General features: G+C 36.7%; 1 protein-coding gene across 1 annotated transcript in view; it reads left to right on the top strand.

Moving 5' to 3' along the window:
* TET2 (tet methylcytosine dioxygenase 2) overlaps window positions 1-20,700 on the top strand; it is a 113,870-nt gene that overhangs the window by 57,277 nt on the left and 35,893 nt on the right. The window contains exons 3-6 of the mRNA XM_054591666.1: window positions 11,644-15,092; window positions 16,726-16,816; window positions 18,180-18,273; window positions 18,883-19,091. Of these exons, the coding sequence (XP_054447641.1) occupies window positions 11,690-15,092; window positions 16,726-16,816; window positions 18,180-18,273; window positions 18,883-19,091 (3,797 nt within the window). The 5' untranslated portion in view covers window positions 11,644-11,689. The remainder of the gene's footprint in view (window positions 1-11,643; window positions 15,093-16,725; window positions 16,817-18,179; window positions 18,274-18,882; window positions 19,092-20,700) is intronic.

Here is a 20,700-nt window from a genome sequence, read left to right as displayed (position 1 = left end):
TACTGAAACAGATACATACATTTACCAAGTCATAACCAGAAACTCATATTTCCAGTGATCAAAATGTAATGTATGTCCATTGTCCAAACCACTTGCATTAAGGTTACCCAATGTTTCTTGGAGGCAGAGAGTCTCAACTAATATTTTATTGTCTAGACCTCAGTGAAGAAAACTTCTTAATCGTCCATTTCAAACAGAAGAAGTTGCTTGCCTAGTAACTGCACTCACATCGGCCGATCCAGTGTTTCCCTTCCCCGGGCAGTGTTGATAAGGAGTGCCACATCTGCTTCTCTGCCCTGAGTTGACCAACCCCAATCTATTCACACTTTGACTCAGAAACTGGACAGGCCTGCGTTTGATATCTACCTCTGCCTTGGGTCAGTTATGCTAAGCTACTGTACCCTTGTAGCTTCTGATTAGTTATATGTAAATGAGGTGACAGTTATACCCCCCAGACTAAAAGTAGTCTTTGTGATGACATTTCATTGACACCCCAGTAGATATTTATCGTTGCCAATTTAGAGAATTGCAGCGTTTTAGAACTCATAAAGACCTTAGATGTATTATTGTTCATTTCCCTCATGTGATATTAAACATCTTTTTATTTATTTTTAATTATGATTTGTGGAGGTTGTGACTTGTTCAGATATTCTATCCAGAACTAGAAGCCAGCTTTCTTGTTCTGAATAGCTGTTCTCATATGTATATATCTTATCTTGCCAATTAAAATACTGTAAAGATCAAAACCATCTTTGAAATTACTTCTGGATTCCATAAACTGTGTTCCCAGAAAAATAACCTTTTCTGTGAAAAAAAATTGTAGTGTTTCTCTTTCTCTTTTGATGCTATTTAAAATGTGCACTATAATTTTGGGCGATCTAAAGTGTTTATCAGATGTTTTAACAGAACACAGAAGATAAAGATGAGAGTAATCTTCATAATGTATGGGAGAACATGTTTCTGATGAGTTTGTGGTTATGTAAAGTCCCTTTAAAACATCTCTGTAATCAATGTGTTTTATGTTCCTAATGTTTTACCGACTAGAGAAATTCTTTTATTTTTTTCTTCTAGATAGAGTAAAATTATTTTCTTTCTATTATGAAATAATATTGGCAGTTTTCTTTAGGACTGATACATATTAAAGTATCTTAAGTTGTTAGCCCATTGATGGGTAACTAGTTTAATGACATCTCCATCTTTTAAGTAGAATATTTATTTTACCCTCAAGAATAAATTTTTAGCACCCTACAAAATGAACTGAAATGCAGTAAATCATTAATTGTTCCAAAATAGGAAGAAGAAAATCACCAGGTTATCATGGTAACTGTAGTATATTAGCATTTGATCAGAATGAAATGGAGCTATTCGAGGTTGTAAAAAAATTTTCAGGAACAGATGATATGCCTTCTGAGACAGTCATATAAGTGTATAATTGGCAAATACTGTCCCATTTTGGTAGGAAGAACCTAAAATAGTTTTGGAGAATTGTGCCATCTTTGTAGGAGGTGTCGTCAAATATGGCATCTTTATTTAACATTCTCCATATCAAGAACAAATTAATTCCTAATGCCCAAATTACAGATAAGGGCAATACCTGTCAGTGGAGGTGATTGAGACTTATACAGTAATTTCCTAAGGTTGATGCTGGAACACATGGTCTTTAGGAGATGCATTCCCTACAAATAATTAGTCTTAATAATACCCCCCAATAATTTGTATATATCAACAGACAGAATTCATTTGATAATGGCAGAGTACTTTATGTACTTCTAATAATAGAACGTGAAGTCAGAGGTTGTTATAGGAAAAAAATGTACTGCTTTATAGTATGGCAAGTATACAGATCTATAAATTGACTCTTTTGTCTCCTGGAAAAAAAGCTAACATGAGATGTAAATGATGTGTATTTTTTTTCTGTCTTAGAGCAGCGAAAGACACACCAACAACAAAATCAATAAACCAAAAAACAAAACCCTATTCACAAATTTTGAACATCATCTACAGCTTTATGTGGAGAAAGATACAGTCTCCATTCTTGAGTGATTCAAAGAGTCAAATGGTTCTAAGCTAAATTACAACCCTAAATGCATATTGGTGAAATGAGATGCTGATCCATTTGCACACTAATGTGCTATTTTTAAGTCATGCATCATAGCATCTTCAAAGAGGCCTGTCATAATTATGATGGATTAGACTGCAGAGTCAGTCCTAGATGCAGTAATTGTTTCACAGATGCTGCCGATGTGACTTGAATTCATAATAAATTACTGTCAGAGAGATGGGAGAAGGAGCAAAATCAAATACCAAAGGAAAACTGCTATGGCTAAAACCTGCTTTGGTCTTAGGAAATCTAAATGCTAAAACGCCAGTACTTTCAACTTAGGTAAACATGCATCATAAATGTGTCCCTCTGACACAGAGGGTGAAGGTTGACATACTTAGCATTTTTAACGTTCTCAACCTCTGCCTCATTCTCTCTTTCTCGTAGCTTATGAAAGAATATTCTGCAGCATTAGCTGAAATCATAGAGTGACCATAATATATTATTGCACACAATTTTATTTATATTATATTACCTGGTTATAATTTGGCCTTTGGAATTTCCAAAAAATATTGCTGGTATGTATAACTAAGAGAATTCCTCTGTTGGTTTCCTTAGAAGGCCATGCTTTATGGAAATATTATACTTAGAATAAATAATATGACTTAGCAGGATCTAAATTATGACATCTTAAATTGTGACTTAATCAACATCAGTCATTGAGGTAAATGATTTCTAAAACTACCTCTTTAGGCTTTAAGAAAAGGCTGAAGCTGGTTTTAGAATTTGAGTGTCATATTTTTTTCATTCTTAAAGTTTAAGTCACTTTCTTACCTTTTTGATAAACCTATTAAGAAACCTTATGCTGAACCATTTAGTCAAAAACACTGTATGTGTATGCATTTTTAATAATCTACTTATTACATTTTGATTAGCAAAGATAGCTGTTAGAGTAAAGCATATAAACATACGCCATAACTTTTCCTGGGTTAAGAGTTGGAAAATTATGTCATTTGTTGAATATTACTAGTTTTTAAAATGCACTCCATTGAGTTTTTTTACACAATCTCTTCTGTACTAGATGACAACTGATACATACTCGACTTAGGGCACTAGTGCTTCTGCCTCAGTGATGTTGATGGATATGTTTGACGTACATTCATTGTCACCCTTTTAAAACTAACTTTGACTTAGTGGGACATGTAAGGAATGGATTTCATGAGACAGATCTGTGCTGATGGTACGCAGACCCTGACATCTGGAAGTGCTTTCCGCCTCTCCTGTGCCCCTGTGGCACTTCAGCAGTCACGCGCCTTCCCATGTTCACAGTCCAGGGCGGTGCAGAACCTGTGCATCTTTGTGTTCGCTCTGCTCCATAGCACTTGCAGTCAGTGGGGATTCAACTAATGCTTGACTAACGAGCTATGACTGTGAACTTCACAAATGAACTAATGGGCACTGAGGTCCAACTCTCTTAATGACATTATCAGTGAAGATTTATAAATTGTCCTCAAATATTTTAGAGAAAAATCATAAGCAACCCAGTTTTGATTGAAGAATGCTCCAGAAAAGGAGCAAAGAACAGATCAGAATAACTCTGTGGCTACTTCAAATTCCATTTTCTACATGTAATATTTTCTTTTAATGCTAGTGCACACAAAGAAATGATACCTTGGTGAAATAACATGCAAAATACCCTTAAACATAATAATTATTACAGGCCCACAAACATGTAACTAGAGTATTTTCCTTTTTTCATCTTAAGCCTGAAAAAACTCAAATGTTGGCTAAGTTTGATTTATTAACAAAATAAAACATAATCCCTGAATTGTACCCTTTTTTTAAATATTATGTGGCGGGAAGTGCTTCTGTGAAATTACTTGTCTAGCCCCTGTGAGAAGGGTTATTTTGTTGCCTAACGTTGGGCAACTTGCTTGGCTTTTATATCTATAAAATAAGAGAATGGCACTAGATTTTATTATACCATAAATGTTTTACACATTATTAGGTTCATCATCACATATTTTCACTTATTTTGAATATTTTATTTTAAAATTTCTTAGCCTTCCAGAAGCTTAAAACACTGTTTAGCAATTCTATGAGCAAGAGCTCTTTGTCCAGTACTATTCAGGAAATCATCAGGAAAACTACCAAAGTAACGTGGCATGCATTTGATCTCAGGGAACTCTCATTACCTTGGCCAAAAAAAAAAAAGGAAGAAGAAAGAAAAGTAATATGATAACTATGTTGGTAGCTCTAAAAGTAGTGTGCTCAGCACTTTGCAAGAGCAGATTATGAAAATCTCAGGAATTTTGTGAACTGCAGGTTGATTAGCTTGATACCAGTCATGTCCCATAAGAGCATCACTTAAAATATGTTAACAGCTTGTATTTATTTAAAGAAAATTTTTTTTATTGTTGACACTACCACAGATATCCCCATTCATCGCCTCACCCCCCGCCTTTGCCCATCTCCCTCCATCCCCTACCCCTCCTCCCCTCTGGCCATCACCACACTGTTGTCTGTGTCTGTGGGTTATGCGTGTATGTTCTTTGGCCAATCCCTTCACTTTCTTTCATCCATTTTCCACTCTCCACTCCCATTTGACATCTGTCAGTCTGTTCCATGTGTCTATGCCTCTGTTTCTATTTTATTTGTCCATTTATTTTTTTCATTAGATTCCACATATAAGTGAGATCATTTGGTATTTGTCTTTTTCTGACTGGCTAATTTCACTTAGATAATAATCTCCAGGTCCATCCATGCTGTCGCGAAAGGTAAGATTTCCTTATTTTTTACAGCCTCTTAGTATTCCATTATGTAAATGTACCACAGTGTTTTTATCCAATCATCTGCTGATGGGCACTTCGACTGTTTCCAGGTTTTGGCTATTGTAATTACTGCTACTATGAACATAGGGGTGCATATATGCTTTTGAATTGGTGTTTTGGGGTTCTTACAATATAATCCCAGGAGTGGAATCGCTGGGTCAAAGGGCAGTTCCATTTTTAAGTTTTTGAGGTAACTCCATACTGCTTTCCACGGTGGCTGCACCAGTCTGCATTCCCACCAACAGTGTAAAAGGGCTCCCCTTTCTCCACATCCTTGCCAGCAGTTGTTTGTTGATTTATTGATGATAGTCATTCTGGCAGGTGTTGATTTATTGATGATAGCAATTCTGGCAGGTGTGAGGTGATATCTCATTGTGGTTTTATTTTACACCTCTCTGATGATTAGTGACATTGAACATTTTATCACGTCCTCTTTGGAGAAGTGTCTATTTAGGTCCTTTGCCCATTTTTTAATTGGACTTTTTGTCTTCCTGGTGGTGAGTTGTATAAGTTTTTATAAATTTTGGAAGTTAAGTCCTTGCCAGATGTATCATTGTGGAATAAATTCTCCCATACAGTGGGTGCCTTTTTCATTTTGTGGATGGTTTCTTTCGCTGTGAAGAAGCCTTTTAGTTTGATGTAGTCCTGTTTTTTATTTTTTCCTTTATTTCCCGTGCCTTAGGGGACATATCGGCAAAAATATTGCTACAAGAGATGTCTGAGATTTTTGCTTCCTATGTTTTCTTCTAGGATTTTTATGGTTTCACAACTTACATTTAAGCCTTTTATCTATTTTGAGTGTATTCTTATGTATCATGTAAGTTGGTGATCTAGGTTTTTTTTTTGCAAGTACCTGTCCAGTTTTTCCAATACCATCTTTACTCCATTGTTCATTTTTAAAATGTAACTGAAGGCTATAACATGAAGTATTGACACCATGAAAAACATTCCTGGGAAACTTAACCAGTCACCTTTTTCAGGTTTGCCAAAGACTCTTCTTAGGCTTTTGCATATCCACTTTATTAAAGTTTTAAGAATTGGATTGACCAATGTTTTCTTCCCTGTTGTTCCTATTGTAAAACTGAGTATCATAAAAAACTGAAAATTCTTTCTCCTGAGTTTTACAGATACATTTTTATTTGGTATATGTTACCATATACAAACCTCCAAGCAATTGATATTCAATTTCATAAAGAAATAGTTTCCTGATTGCTACTGTACATTATATTAAACCTTCTCTGGTGTAGAACAAATACAGGGTATTTAATCTCAGTCTCAAAAAAAAAATTATGAGAATTCAAATTATTTCTGATACCAGTCACTTTCTAATAGCTGATGTGAGTGAATAACAACTCTATGTCATACTATGTGATCTCTGAGAAGCAAAAGCAATGTCACACAAAGATATCTTTATAGCAAAAATTATATTCATTTGAAAAACACTTAGTTTGACTGTGGAAAAATTTTATTTTTTCCCTAAATTTGTAGAAATAACCTAGCCAACTTTATTTCACTGGTTAGCAGGTGGATAACTAAAAGGATTGTCTTGAAGATTTTTTTTTGTCTTATACATAAATTTTGACTTTATGTAAGCTTGAAAAAACTAGGTATAAATAACACTAAAAATTATAGCATGAAAACTTTCTCAATATTTCAATAAGCAGCAAATGAACAGGTCTCATTTCTCCTTTTTATTAAAAAATAATGCTTGCCAATGTCAGCATGAAAGCACTAGGCAATTGAAAGAATGCTGTGCAAATGGGTTACTGGACCATGTAATATTCTGGGATATATACACACAGAGTGTGGTTTGGGACATATTGAAGTCAAAACATTTTTTTTCTCCCTCTAAAAGGACACTTTATTGGTTTAAATTTTCTGAATCAGATTCATAGGTTAATAACAAATATGCTTCAAATAACAAATTATTCTCATCCTAAAATGGAAAGATATGTAATTTTCCTGCCTTCCCTGAAAAAATTAAACATTTAACTTTCCACATCTAATAGTTGTGCTCACTAAAGGAATTGCTGTCACAGACAGAATAGTTCTGATCATTGATTTAAAAATAGGTATTGCATTTTAAACTCTATATTAAAACAAGTTTCATTTCAAGTCACTTTCATTTCTCCCTAGGAACTATTATGCTCATAAAAGATATGCAAACTCCACCTACTATAATTGTGCCCTTAACACTTTAAAGAATGTCCAAATTATGTGGAATGGACCATAAGAGAATAAAAATGCTTAAAATATTTTGTGTCTAGAAAATTAACTAGGACATTGTATATTGTATACAGAGCATGCACGTGTTATATATAACATAAATGTACATATGTATACATGTAAAATGTCTGTTGACTAGTGTGTATGGGAATTGATTTTACAGTTACCAAAAGAAAAGTTTTTGTTGTAGTATTTGGAAAGCCAATTTATCTGATCTAGGCTTACTTTTATGCTTCTTAATTTTTGATTTTGGGGAATCCTTTTATATCAAAGCCTACAAATCAATTTTTATGATTCTAGAACCTAGAATTTTTGTTAAGAGTTATTGATGATTAAGAGTGTTAGTCTAGCTTAGAGATGTCCAATAATTTATTAGAGATGACCAATAAATTACAACATAAGCCACATAATGGAATTTTAAGTTTTCAGTATTCACATTAGAACAAGTAAAAAGAAACAAATGAAATTAATTTAATGAGATATAATAGTATATTCAAAAGAGTATATTGTATTTCAACATGTAATGAATAGTTTTGAAAACTGAGTTAGTTTCTTTTTTGTCCTCACTAAGGTCTGTAAATCCCAGTGTGTATTTACACTTACAGCACATCTCAATTTGGACTGACCACATTTCAAGGGCTCACTAGCCAGTGTGACCAGTTGCTATGCATATCCAGCCCATCTCTTAATATTAATATGTGGAAGCAAGGATTTTTCACAAAAATAAATACATCACTTGCCTCTGTTTTTTTTTCTTTTATTACATAGGAATTATGACTTTTTTATTTGTTTTATTTACTAATTCATACACATGATGAAAAGTTACAGAAACAACAAGCAGTTCAAAGCAACCTGCCTCCCAATGCTCCTCTCTAGCCTTCCCAGTCCTTTTCCTGGAGCCAGGCGTTATTACCATTTGCTGTATATTCTCCCAGGGCTGACTCTATACTTTTGTAAATGTACAGGTGTGGCATTCTTATATATAGTGTTCTGCAGCTTGCTTTATTTCATTTAATTACTTGGAAGTCCTTCTATTTAAAAATATCCGTTATTTCCTTTTGCGATTGAAAAAGATTGTGCGTACATCATTTAACACATATATGAGCATACTTGTTAGATAAGTTGTTAAAGCTAAAGGGTCAAAAAAGTTTCTCTACTTGAAAACATTTATTCACAAAGATGCAGGCCCCCATGTGTTCATTGCAGCATTATTCGTGGTGGCCAAGACATGGAGACAACCCAAGTGTCCTTTATTGGAGGATTGGATAAAGAACATGGGGTACATACATACAATGGAATACTATTCAGCCAAAAGAAAAGATGAAATACTGCCATTTACCACAGCATGGTTGGACCTTGAGAATATTATGCTAAGCAAAATAAGCTTAGTCAGAAAAAGCTAAGAACCATATGGTTTCACTCACACGTGGGATATAAAACTGAAACTTACAGACACAGACAACAGTATAGTGGTTACCAGAGGGAAGCGGGTGGGGTGGGGGGATGTCAAGGGGGCCAAATGTTTGGTGACAGAAGATGATTTGATTCGGGGTTGTGGACACACAATGCAATATACAGATCATGTAGCATACATGTGTATATATGAAATCTGTATGATCCTATTAACCAATGTCACCCCAGTAAATTTAATAAAAATAAATACATTTTTTACAGTTTCTTTGAAATTCTGTAGATATTGCTAAATTGTTCTTCATGGTATTAGTATTAATTTTGACTCCCAAGAACCATGCAAGGAAGTATCTATTTCCCTACATGCTGGCCAACGTTGTGTATTATCAAACTTTGATCTTTGGCAATTTGAGAAAAAAAGGTTTCTTGTTCCTGTTTTAATTTGCATTTTTATGAGTGATTCTGGATATATTTTTTAATACTTAAGAGCTATTTGCATCTTGTTTTTTGTAAACTGTCCATGTCCTTTGCTCATTTTTTCTATTGCATGATTAGGCTTTTGTTGATTTGTATGAGTTTTAATTTGTCAGTTTGTGGAGTTTTACATATTGAGAAAAGTTTTAGGTGACTTTTTACTTTGCTTATGGGTTAATTTTTGCATGCTTAAATTTTACTGAACTTTTCTACTGTTTTCTTCCTTTGAGGTTTGTGCCACAAAGAACTTAGTCAGTCATTAGATTATTTTTTTTAAGTTTCTTAAATTGCTTTTAATTTAGGGGGGGTGTTCTTCATATTTAAATTTTAAACCCAGCTTGTGTTCACTTTGGTATAGGATGTAAGTGATAAATTCAATTTCATCATTTTTTTTCAGAAGACTACCCAGGTGTTTCAAAATCATATTTATTTGAAATGTCACTGTTACCTCAAACCATATTTCTGTTTGTATCGATTTCTGGACATTCTGTTCAATTCCATTGGTCTTATTAACAGTCTCTTACCTATCAGTGTGCAAGTACAGGCTGTTTTAAGTACGGTAGCTTTCGTTCCTTTTAATTATCTTTTCAATTGGCTACTGTCCTGTCAAGGCCCCATTATGATTCTTTTTCAGATTATTCCTGGCCACCCAATTTATTTTTCCCCATGAACTTTAGAGTCAGCTTCTTTAATCCTCAAAACATTCTGCCAGCATTTTTATTGGGAGTACATTAAACAAAGAGATTCTTTTGACAACTCTAAAAGAATCATATACCTTTCTGCTCATTTTAAACTTATATTCAAATGAGTCCTCCATATTTCTTTTTAAGTGTATTCCAGTGTTTTATAAATTTTTTTATTACTGCATTTTATTCCATTAAAGTTTCCAGCTGGTTTTTTACACCAAAACCCACTTTTTTATACCTTTATACACCAAAGCTATTGATTTTTTTTCCTTCAGCTATTTTACTGAATTCTCATCAACTCTTTCAGTTGATTCTCTTGGTTGACCAGTGTGCAATCTTATTATCTGCAAATAATGATAACTTTAGTGTTGCTTTCCAGTGCTAATATCATATTTTTTACGTCTATTTTGTCTTGGTTGGTAAGCAACAGGTATATTAATAGAGCTTCTTTTATAGCCTTAAAAGCAAAGTAGTCTTGTTTTCTTTTTCTTTTCTTTCCGATTCTCTCCCCAATGGGAAAGACTGTGGGAAAATAAAGCATGTTCATATCATGAATGGGGCAGCATTCACTTTATATGATGGATCATTTGTGGTTTTGAGTGCCCATTTCTTTTTGCTTTTTCTTTCATTTGGACTTTGAAATCTCCATCAGTATTGGTCTCAAAAATGTTTGAATGAATGGATAAAGAAATGATCACAAGATGAGCAAGTTTGTATCAATGTAGTGAAACTGACTGGATGCTTACTTTATACTAAACACAAACATGAACAGAAAAAAATATTCTTAAAGTTTATAGTCCAGAAAAAGAGTAAATAAAATATAATTGAGTGTGATATGTTTAGGGGTAGACCATATAAAAGATAAAGAAACAGCAAAGAAATGGGAATGATTAATTCTCTTGGAAAATCAAAGAAAGAATCCCAGAGGATATGATATCTGAGATCGTTTTAGAGGGATACGGAGGAGTTACTGGGCAGATACGGGGACTAGGAAGGCATTCCAGGCAGACAAGACAACGATGATGGAGGTCTGAAACGGCTTACTGTGTGTATTTATAAGCTGTTCTTATAGTTGTAATGTAACCTGTGAGAGGAAGTGGGAGGAGAGAACAGTGGAACTCTGCATGTGAAAAACCATTTATATTAGAAATTCTCAATAGAAGTGGGCAGCCAGGCCTTGGAGAAGAAAACATAGATTCGCCGAGAAAGGGCATTTTGTAAACTGCACTTTTCATCACTGGCCCATCACCTGGGATGTTAACACTAAAGGGAGTGTGCCTTATACTTCAGGTGTGTTTGGGTAAGAGCACTTGAGCACTACTGGGGCAGACAATATAAAGCCCGTGAAGTGTGTTAAGGGGGGTATGACGTCGGATAATGCATTTTAGAACCTTCTCTTTGATAACAATTTGAAGGATCCTTGGGGACTGGGAAGAGGACAGGCTGGGCTGGGGGAAAACTCTTTAAAAAAGCTACTGCAGTCAATAATGAAGCAAGATAATATAAATCTGGCTACCAGGTGGCAGCGAAGAAAATTCAAAGAATATATAGGGAATGGAACTGACAGTTTAGCAAGTGATTTGCTATGTAAAGTGCTAGAGAGGGCAGAAAGGAGGTCGTCTTTCTCCATCGTTCTTAGCATTTGGACACAAAGAATTCTTTGGGAAGGAAGTTAATGATATTTACTGACGCAGTATGAACTTCCCATGTTAGCTGGTGATTTTGATCATCTTTGTTCTCTATGACCATGAATACTTGACATTTGCTTAGAAGACGAGAAATTATTTCTTGAGTAGCTACCAGTTTTCACTCTGAAACATGAAAATGAGTGTCACAATATGCTGTGTCTAGGAATTCCAGTATTATTAATGACAGGATTATTCTTTAAGATGCATTATTAGTGTTAGATAGGAACTTTAATTTTATAAGTGTTACCGTATTAATGAACTTTCATTTTTATTTCCATGCTCTTCAGCATTCACTCGGAGGGCAGCCTTGTGGATGGCCCCGGAGCAAGCCTGATGGAACAGGAAAGAACCAGCCATGTGGAGGGCAACAGACTAAGTCCATTCCCGACACCATCTCCTTCTCCCATTTGCCAGACAGAACCTCTGGCTGTAAAGCTCCAGAATGGAAGCCCTTTAACAGAGAGACCTTATGCAGAAGTAAATGGAGACACCAAGTGGCAGTCTTTCAAAAGTTACTTCGGAATACCCCCTATGAAGCGATACCAGGGTAGCCGTGTGAGTCCAGACTTTATACAAGAAGGCAGAGGGTATTCCAAGTGTTTGCAGAATGGAGGAATAAAACGCACAGTTAGTGAACCTTCTCTCTCTGGGCTCCATCAGAACAAGAAATTGAAACAAGACCAAAAGGCCAATGGAGAAAGAAAGAACTTCGGGGAAAGTCAAGAAAGAAATCAAGGCAAAGGCAGCAGTCAACCAAATGTCTCCGATTTGAATGATAAGAGAGAATCTGTGAGCTCTGTGGCCCCAGAAAATGCAGTAAAAGAGTTCACCAGTTTTCCAGCACATAACTCAAGTGGGTCTGAAAATCCAGAGCATCAGATTCTGAATGAGCAGGAGGGGAAAAATGCTAACTACCATGACAAGAACATTGTATTACTTCTTAAAAACAAGTCAGTGCTAATGCCTAATGGTGCTACAGTTTCTGCCTCTTCCATGGAAAACACACATGATGAACTCCTGGAAAAGACACTGTTTCAATATTATCCAGGTTGTGTTTCCATTGCGGTGCAGAAAACCACATCTCACATACATGCCATTAACAGTCAGGCTACTAATGAGTTGTCCTGTGAGGTCACTCACCCATTGCATACCTCAGGGCAGATCAATTTGCCGCAGACCTCGAACTCTGAGCTGCCTCCAGAGCCAGCGGCAGTGGTGACGGAGGCCTGTGCTGCTGGTAACGTCAGTAAACCAGCTGCAGTGCTAGGGACCTGTTCCTTTCAGAAACCAGAACAACAAAAATCAGTTTTTGAGATATGCCCATCTCCTGCAGAAAACAGTAACATCCAAGGAACCATAAAGGTAGTATCTGGTGAAGAATTCTGTTCAGGTTCCAGCAGCAATTTGCAGGCTCCTGGTGGCAGCTCTGAGCGATATTTCAAGCAAAACGAAATGAATGGTGCTTACTTCAAGCAGACCTCAGTGTTCACTAAGGATTCCTTTCCTGCCGCCATCACACCACCACCATCACAATTGCATCCTTCTCCCCTCCCTCCCCTCCCAGAGGCTCCTCAGCTTCCTTCAGAAGGAAAAAGCACTCTGAACGATGGCGTTTCAGAAGAACACCATCACTACTCCAACCAAAGTAATACAGCTCTTTTAAGGGAGGTGAAAATAGAGGCCCAACCCGAGGCACCACCACCCCCGAGTCCTAATCCATTGACACATGTGTCCAGCCGCTCCCTGGCACTTCCAGAAAGGCTTCGGAATAATTGTGTTAATAAGGATGACATACGGACTCCAGGGACAGTAACGGTTCCAGCGTGTCCTGAGAAAACAAGGCACATAGCAGAACATCTCAAGCCTAGCCCACCAATTCTTGCTCGCAGTGGAGTTCCACAGGACCACTTCCAGCAGTTGATGGGGCACAAAGAGCAAGAGATTCTGAAGGGTCAAGACAGGGAACCAACACAAGATCTTGTGCTCCCAACACAGCCCTTCCTGAAACCAGGATGGATTGAATTGAAGGCCCCTCACTTTCATCATCAAGCAGAATCCTATCTAAAATATAATAAATCATCACTGCGGTCAATTCTTCAGTATCAGTCCAACTCCTCCAATCAAATGACCTCCAAACAATACACTGGAAGTTCCAACGTGCCTGGGGGGCTCCCGGGACAAGCTCACATCCAGAAGATGGTGCAGCCAGAGCAGGGGCCGCAAAGGTACCAAGTCGAGATGAATCAAGGGCAGTCTCAAGGTACGGTGGACCAGCATCTCCAGTGCCAGAAACCCTCACTCCAGGTGCACTTCTCCAAGACAGACCCTTCACCCGAAACTCACGTGCAGTTCCTGTGCACCCCTAGGTTTCATTTTCAGCAAAGGCCAGATTCCCAAACTGAGAAACGCATGCCCTCGTCTTTAAAGCCACACTTGAATCAACAGGCTTCAGAGACTGAGCCATTCTCAAATTCTCACCTTTTGCAACATAAACCTCATAAGCAGGCAGCACAGACACCCCAGATTTCACATCTCCCTCAAAACCAGCAGCAGCAAAAATTACACATGAAGAATAAAGAACAAATGCCCCATGTATTTTCCCACCCCCAAGGCAACAATGCTCAGCAAAGAGAAGGATCACTCTTTAGCCAAATTAAAGTGGAAGAATGCTTTCACGGTGAAAATCAGTATTCAAAATCAAGAGAGTTTCAAACTCATAATACTCAAATGGGGTTGGAACATATACAGAACGTGAATAGCAGAAATTCCCCCTATCGTCAGATCTTGAAATCAAATGCAAGCAAAGTACAGATTTCTTCTTCCAACAATACTCACCTAGCTTCAGAGACTACAGAACAGACTATAAATTCAGAACTTTTTGCAGGACACAAGACCCCAAACTTGCATCACATGCAGTTTTTTCCAAATAATGTGACCCCAAAGCAAGATGCTCTTCACAGGTGCTTTCAAGAACAGGAACAGAAGCCTCAACAAGTTTCAGTTCTACAGGGATACAAAAGTACAAACCAAGATATTTCTGGTCAACAAGCTGCACAACTTGCTCAGCAAAGGTACCTGATACACAACCAAGCAAATGCTTTCCCGGTACCTGACCAAGGAGGAAGTCATATTCAGACCCCTCCCCAAAAGGACATTCAAAAGCATGCTGCTCTAAGGTGGCACCTCTTACAGAGGCAAGAACAGCAGCAAACCCAACAATCCCAAACTGAGTCTTGCCATAATCAGGCACACAGGCCAATTAAGGTTGAACCTGGATGCAGGCCCCATGCCTGTATGCACCCCAAGTCAGCACAGCCAGAAAACAGAACATGGAAAAAAATAAGCAAGCAAGAGATTCCACCTCCAATCTGCGATAATGTGCAGCAGAGGAGCATTCTTGAGACCATGGAGCAACATCTGAAGCAGTTTCAGGTCAAATCGTTATTTGACCATAAGGCTCTTACTCTCAAATCACAGAAGCAAGTAAAAGTTGAAATGTCAGGGCCAGTCACAGTTTTAACTAGACAAACCACTGCTGCAGAACTCGATAGCCACACCCCAGCTGTAGAGCAGCAGGCAACTCCCTCTTCAGAAAAGACACCAACCAAAAGAACAGCTGGTTCTGTTCTCAATAATTTTTTAGAGTCACCTTCCAAATTACTAGATACTCCTATAAAAAATTTATTGGATACACCTGTCAAGACTCAATATGATTTCCCATCATGCAGATGTGTAGGTAAGTGCCAAAAATGTCCTGAGACACCTGGTGTTTATCCAGAATTAGCAAATTTATCTTTCGATATGGGATTTTTTTTTAGTCTGGCAGCAATTTGTAAAGGCTCATAAAAATCTGAAGCTTACATTTCTTGAAATTACAAATGCTTGTGCTGTGCAAGAGAGAACTTCACTTACATTGAGTTTTTCCAGAATATTAAAACAATTGTGCGTGCTCATTTTTCCTTGTATTCAAACCCCTTAAAATACAAAGGTATCTGTTTTATATTAATCAGTCTTTAACTCTTTATATATCACCTTCTGGAGAGACAAGCCAGGCAGTAAAAACATCTATTAAAATGAGAGAAATAACTGCCATATGCAAACTAATATAGAAACTTTTAATATTTTTTTAATTCAAGGTTGAATTTATTAGTAGTTTTACAAGGTTAATTTCTAGATACGGGATAAATTATCTTCAGTCTTTGTGAGTTGGGAGAAATTGTAGTGCTGAACTTCTGAATATTCATGAAGTTGTCATTTCTCCATTTATACACTTGAAATATTGTGTGGTTTATATTCATTTTGATTCAATTTTCTCTTTAAAGTTTTGTCTTTGGTAGAAAATGTGTAATTTCTTTGAAACACATTTTTGTTAAAATTCAAGATACGTGACAAGTCTGTTAGAATAGGGAAACATTTTGCTGATGGACACAAGTTTTATACATATATATATGGAAATCTTAATTATGGCTACTCAGCTTAGATACGGTAGAAGACATCTGAAAGAAACAAATGTTAAGCTAATGTGGCTAATGGTCCACACACCCCATGTTATTCCTCTTACAACGGGACACCCCTCATTTTATAGATGAATGGAGGGAGGATGCCTACTGGCCCTTTGTGTGTGGTATTAGGTTGCCTCACTGGGCTAGAATGCTGCACGTCATAGATAATATTAGGTAAGTTCTCATCACCTTCGCTCCCTTCTCCTATCACCCTACCCCTTTCTCCCCCACTTTTCATCTCTGATAGTTTGCAGGAGCCTCTTCCTTTTACCTGACCCCTTCTCCAGGATATTTTCTCTTCATAAATTGTTCTAAGGTACATACAAATATGGGTCTGGACTCAATGTTTTTATTTTCAAAAAGAGTAATTAAATGTTGTGGGGAGACAAGATGATAAAAAAGTATCTTGACAATAAACCGAGCGATCTCCTGGGGGTGGGATAAGACAGGAAATTTTATTTTTAATCGTTTAACATTCAGGTAGTAGGCAGTATTTTAATTAGCTGTAAAAAACTATTTTAGTTTAAAAAAATTGGATTGTAGTTGATGTTACATATAATATACTATAATTCCCACACTGTTTTCTTTGTTTAGTTCCACATGTTTGTTATAAAATAATTTCTTATCCCATATCTGAAATGTAATTTAATATATTTTTATACAACAGCCAACATGTACATATACTTAATTATTTTGCACATTTTCTAATAGATTACTCCATTAATTTACTCATCCGAAAGAAAAAAAAAATGTATAAAGTCACATTTAGTGCCCTTAATGTGCAGTTGGGGGATAAGTTTTGTGGATGTAGCCTTTATATTTAGTATAATTGAGGTCTAAAATAATAATCTTCTATTATCTCAACAGAGCAAATTATTGAAAAAGATGAAGGTCCTTTTTATACCCATCTAGGAGCAGGTCCTAATGTGGCAGCTATTAGAGAAATCATGGAAGAAAGGTAATTAACGCAAAGGCACAGGGCAGATTAACGTTTATCCTTTTGTATATGTCAGAATTTTTCCAGCTTTCACATAAAAAGCAGTAAACAACTGTAAATTGAGTAATTATTAGTAGGCTTAGCTATTCCAGGGTTGCCAACACAACATGCTGTGCTATTCACCAGAGAGTCACAATATTTGACAGGACTAATAGTTTGCGAGCTGGCACAGGCTGCCCACCCCACATGGATGCCAAAAAACCCAGGCCTGAGCAAGGCCCGGCCAGCCTGCCTGCCAGGCGCGAGGGTGCTGGTGCAAGCTGCGGGGACAGGCCCACTCTAGCTCTCCCGTTGGTGATAAAGTGTCAAAGAGAATGAGGGGGGAAGTGTGGTATAAGAAAGGAACCATTGAGTTCAATTCACCTAAGGTTGTAAAGACATAGTTACCGCTAAGGAATTTGTCCCTTCGTGTGAGCAAAGGGCATGTGTGATAGACTGAGTAGGAATAGAGACATTCTGTTTATAGCTGCATTTTCTTTTTTACAGTCAGTCACAAGTACTTACCTGAATCTACACAGTTACTTCTGCATGTAGGAGACTCTTAAGAGTGAGATAATCAATGCAGAGAGACTTTCATATAGGTACCCACGGCTCTTGAGCTGTTACTGTGCAGGGCATCTTATCTTTAAGAGGGAGGAGACATCCTGGGCAGCACAGATGTATTCCACATCATTCTTGCCCCATTTCCAAATTACTTATTTCTAAGTTAGCATGCAGAAATTCACTCAATCATTTAGTATTTTTTTTTTTTATTAACAAGTAGTAAGTAGTACCTTGGTCGTAAGGGAAAACATAATTTATTTCTAGAACTATGCTGTATTTTCAGAATTGCTAGATACTAGTTATTTGCCAACTTCCTTTTTAAAAATGTGAGCAGTTCTTTGAGAAACAGTTTTAACTAAAATCTGTTATGTTTCCCTAAGTTTTAAAATAGCTAAATTTAGTAAAGAGCAAAAAGCAAATAGTACATATCTTAGGAGACTGAATTTAGCAAACTTAAAAAAGTCTTGTATTTTGTGAAATTTTGTGTAAAACTAAGCTTTCCCATTATTTTCACCCAATTTATAATTTCAAAATAGTTCATTACAATTACCAGTATATTTTGATACTGAAGAAAAACAAGGCTTAAAGTCTGTTACCCAGTTTGCTTGGCTTAGACCTGTTTTCTTTTTTTTTGTTTATTTTTTTTTTTTAATAAAGTAAACCATTTATTTCTCAGCATATGGTAATAGAGTAAGATTATGCTCAAATGTTCAATATTTTGGATGTCTCCTAGATTCATTTGCTAATTTTATGTGTGTGTGTTTCTGTGGATTTCTTTAAGGTTTGGACAGAAGGGTAAAGCTATTAGGATTGAAAGAGTCATCTATACTGGTAAAGAAGGCAAAAGTTCTCAGGGATGTCCTATTGCCAAATGGGTAAGTGTGATTTGACGGGGCTTTTGGTCTTCAGTCTTAGCGTTTTGATTCACTAAACTAACCCTGAGAATTGAGTTACCCAGATCAAGGAGTCATCTATGACAGTTAAAGGGATTATTGCTTACATTTATTTTATCATGTGTTATCTTTATAATTATGTATTAACCATATTTAATTGAAAGAATTGAGTGGTGAGGAGAAGGTCCATTTAAGTACCTGCAACAAGTGTAATTCTTCCTTTAAACATATACTATCAGTTAATCTTTATATTGTCATTTATGAAAACCTTGAACTTTATGAAAAAGACCTGCATGTCTTCCCTCTAGCTCTGGCTTAGCTATTCCAGGGTTGCCAGCACAACATGCTGTGCTATTCACAAATGTTTAGTCAGTCTGCCAAACATTGAGCAGTTCTGACCCCAGAGTAAACCCCCACTTTGTACATGGGCAACAAAAGACGAGTTGCAGGCGGGGGTAAATGTTGCCCTCACTGTGTCCCAGACGTGAGAAAATATGCATGCATAAATCAAGGCTGACATCTGCTGCAAGTGACCCTTGTTTTGTTTTGGTTGGGGTGGTGGGTGGTGGGGTGGAATGGTGACCCACACAGGTGGTGCGCAGAAGCTGCAGTGAGGAGAAGCTGCTGTGCTTGGTGCGGGAGCGAGCCGGCCACACCTGTGAGGCTGCCGTGATTGTGATTCTCATCCTGGTGTGGGAAGGAATCCCCCTGTCTCTGGCTGATAAACTCTACTCAGAGCTCACTGAGACGCTGCGCAAATACGGCACGCTCACCAACCGTCGGTGTGCCCTGAATGAAGAGTAAGTGAAGCCGGGGTCTCTCCTCTTTTTCCACTGAGAGAAAAGCCTGACCTCTGGGTGGAGGGAAGAGAGCTGAACCTATGTTTTTACATTTATAAAATGAGGATCAAAATGCGGCTTCACGGTCATGCAGTTGGAGGTTGTGCTTGCTGGCATGGACAGCTTGAGATGATTTCTTTAATATTTTGTGCCTTCAGACAACATAGCCATTCCTGAGGGCCAACTAGCTTGAGTGTCTGGTATCCACATGGATTCAATCAGACAGACCATAAACTTGAAAATACTTGTGTGTCCACTTGCTGCGTATGACAACTCTTGTGTGTGCTTGACCATCACATTAGTAAGTATTGACACTCCTCTTAAGTGGCAGTATTTGAAACAGGAAGTAAGTTTAGTGAGAAACTAGGATTCCCAGGTCAAGAACCTTGATTGTATATGTATCAGTTGAAAATAGGAGGCCTGTAGAAGTTATAGAGAAAAAAATTTTGACTTCCATTTAAACTAGTTCATTATCTCCACAATTATCAGAATTGCTTCCATTTTTACTATGACTAAATCAAAAATTTAATGGCTATGGTTATGCATTTTTTTCTAAGAATATAAATATTTGGGATAAAAAAGCAGGGTTTTGCAGTTATGTATATTTAGTGCATCCAAGTATTAGTATGTTTCTATCTTTTGTTTGTTTTTAACCTCTCTGCTTGGAGGAAGTTTAAATCTTCACTTGGAGAGAGCCCCATTTTATATTATTCCTCTGCTATGATATTCCTGTATAACATTCAAAGATTAGAGGATAATTCACCATACTACACTGAAATCTAACAGTACTTATTTTTACTCACAATTGTTTCTAAAATAATTTTAATTTTGCACTTCTTTCTTTAGTCTCCTTTCCTTTGTATCCACCAAACTGCGAAGTAGTTTGCTGAGCTTACAGAAATACTGTGCCGCTCACTGCACCAACCCATTGCTAACTGAATTTGGTTTTTTGCTATTACTCTAACTGGTACCATTTTACTAACTTTATCTTAAAATAGGTTCTCTCTCTGGGTCATGAAGGAGTGTAAATCAACTATATATAATCTGTTTAGAGAAGTTACTTTTTCTACAGTTTTCTACATGAAATTGTTACTTGGCTTTCCATAGTAGTTATTATCCAAAAATGTCATGGAGTGCACCTCACTGCCGTAATTTTATTTTATGAATGATAAGGTGGAAAGTAGAAGTTGCTGATTCATAATACAACTCAAGCTTATCATGAACTGCTTTAGGTGTAAAATACTCTTCAGCTTACCCTAACTGTCCTTGTTTCTCATTTTAAAAATTTAAAAATTTTTCAATTAAAAAATTTAGGTGGCTTGAATCAAAAAGAAAATGAAAGTTAAGGCACCTTGAGCTAATTGTTGGTGATAGCATTTTTTACAGTAATTCAACAACACCACCTTGTATCTTTTAATCAGACTCCTCCTTGTAGACTTGAGGGCTTGAACTTCCAAAGCACTGAAGAACTTGTGAAAATGACAGTTGTTTCATTTAAATTTCTTAAAGTTATATGCAAACTATATTTCATATTCTTTGTAATTGATTTAATTTTCATTAATATTATATA

The sequence above is a fragment of the Pteronotus mesoamericanus genome, unplaced genomic scaffold (assembly GCF_021234165.1).
Source record: "Pteronotus mesoamericanus isolate MK-2021 breed Mesoamerican mustached bat unplaced genomic scaffold, CSHL_Meso_final scaffold_232, whole genome shotgun sequence".
In the NCBI taxonomy this organism is placed as follows: domain Eukaryota; kingdom Metazoa; phylum Chordata; class Mammalia; order Chiroptera; family Mormoopidae; genus Pteronotus; species Pteronotus mesoamericanus.
This window is presented reverse-complemented; position numbering and strand designations above follow the sequence as displayed.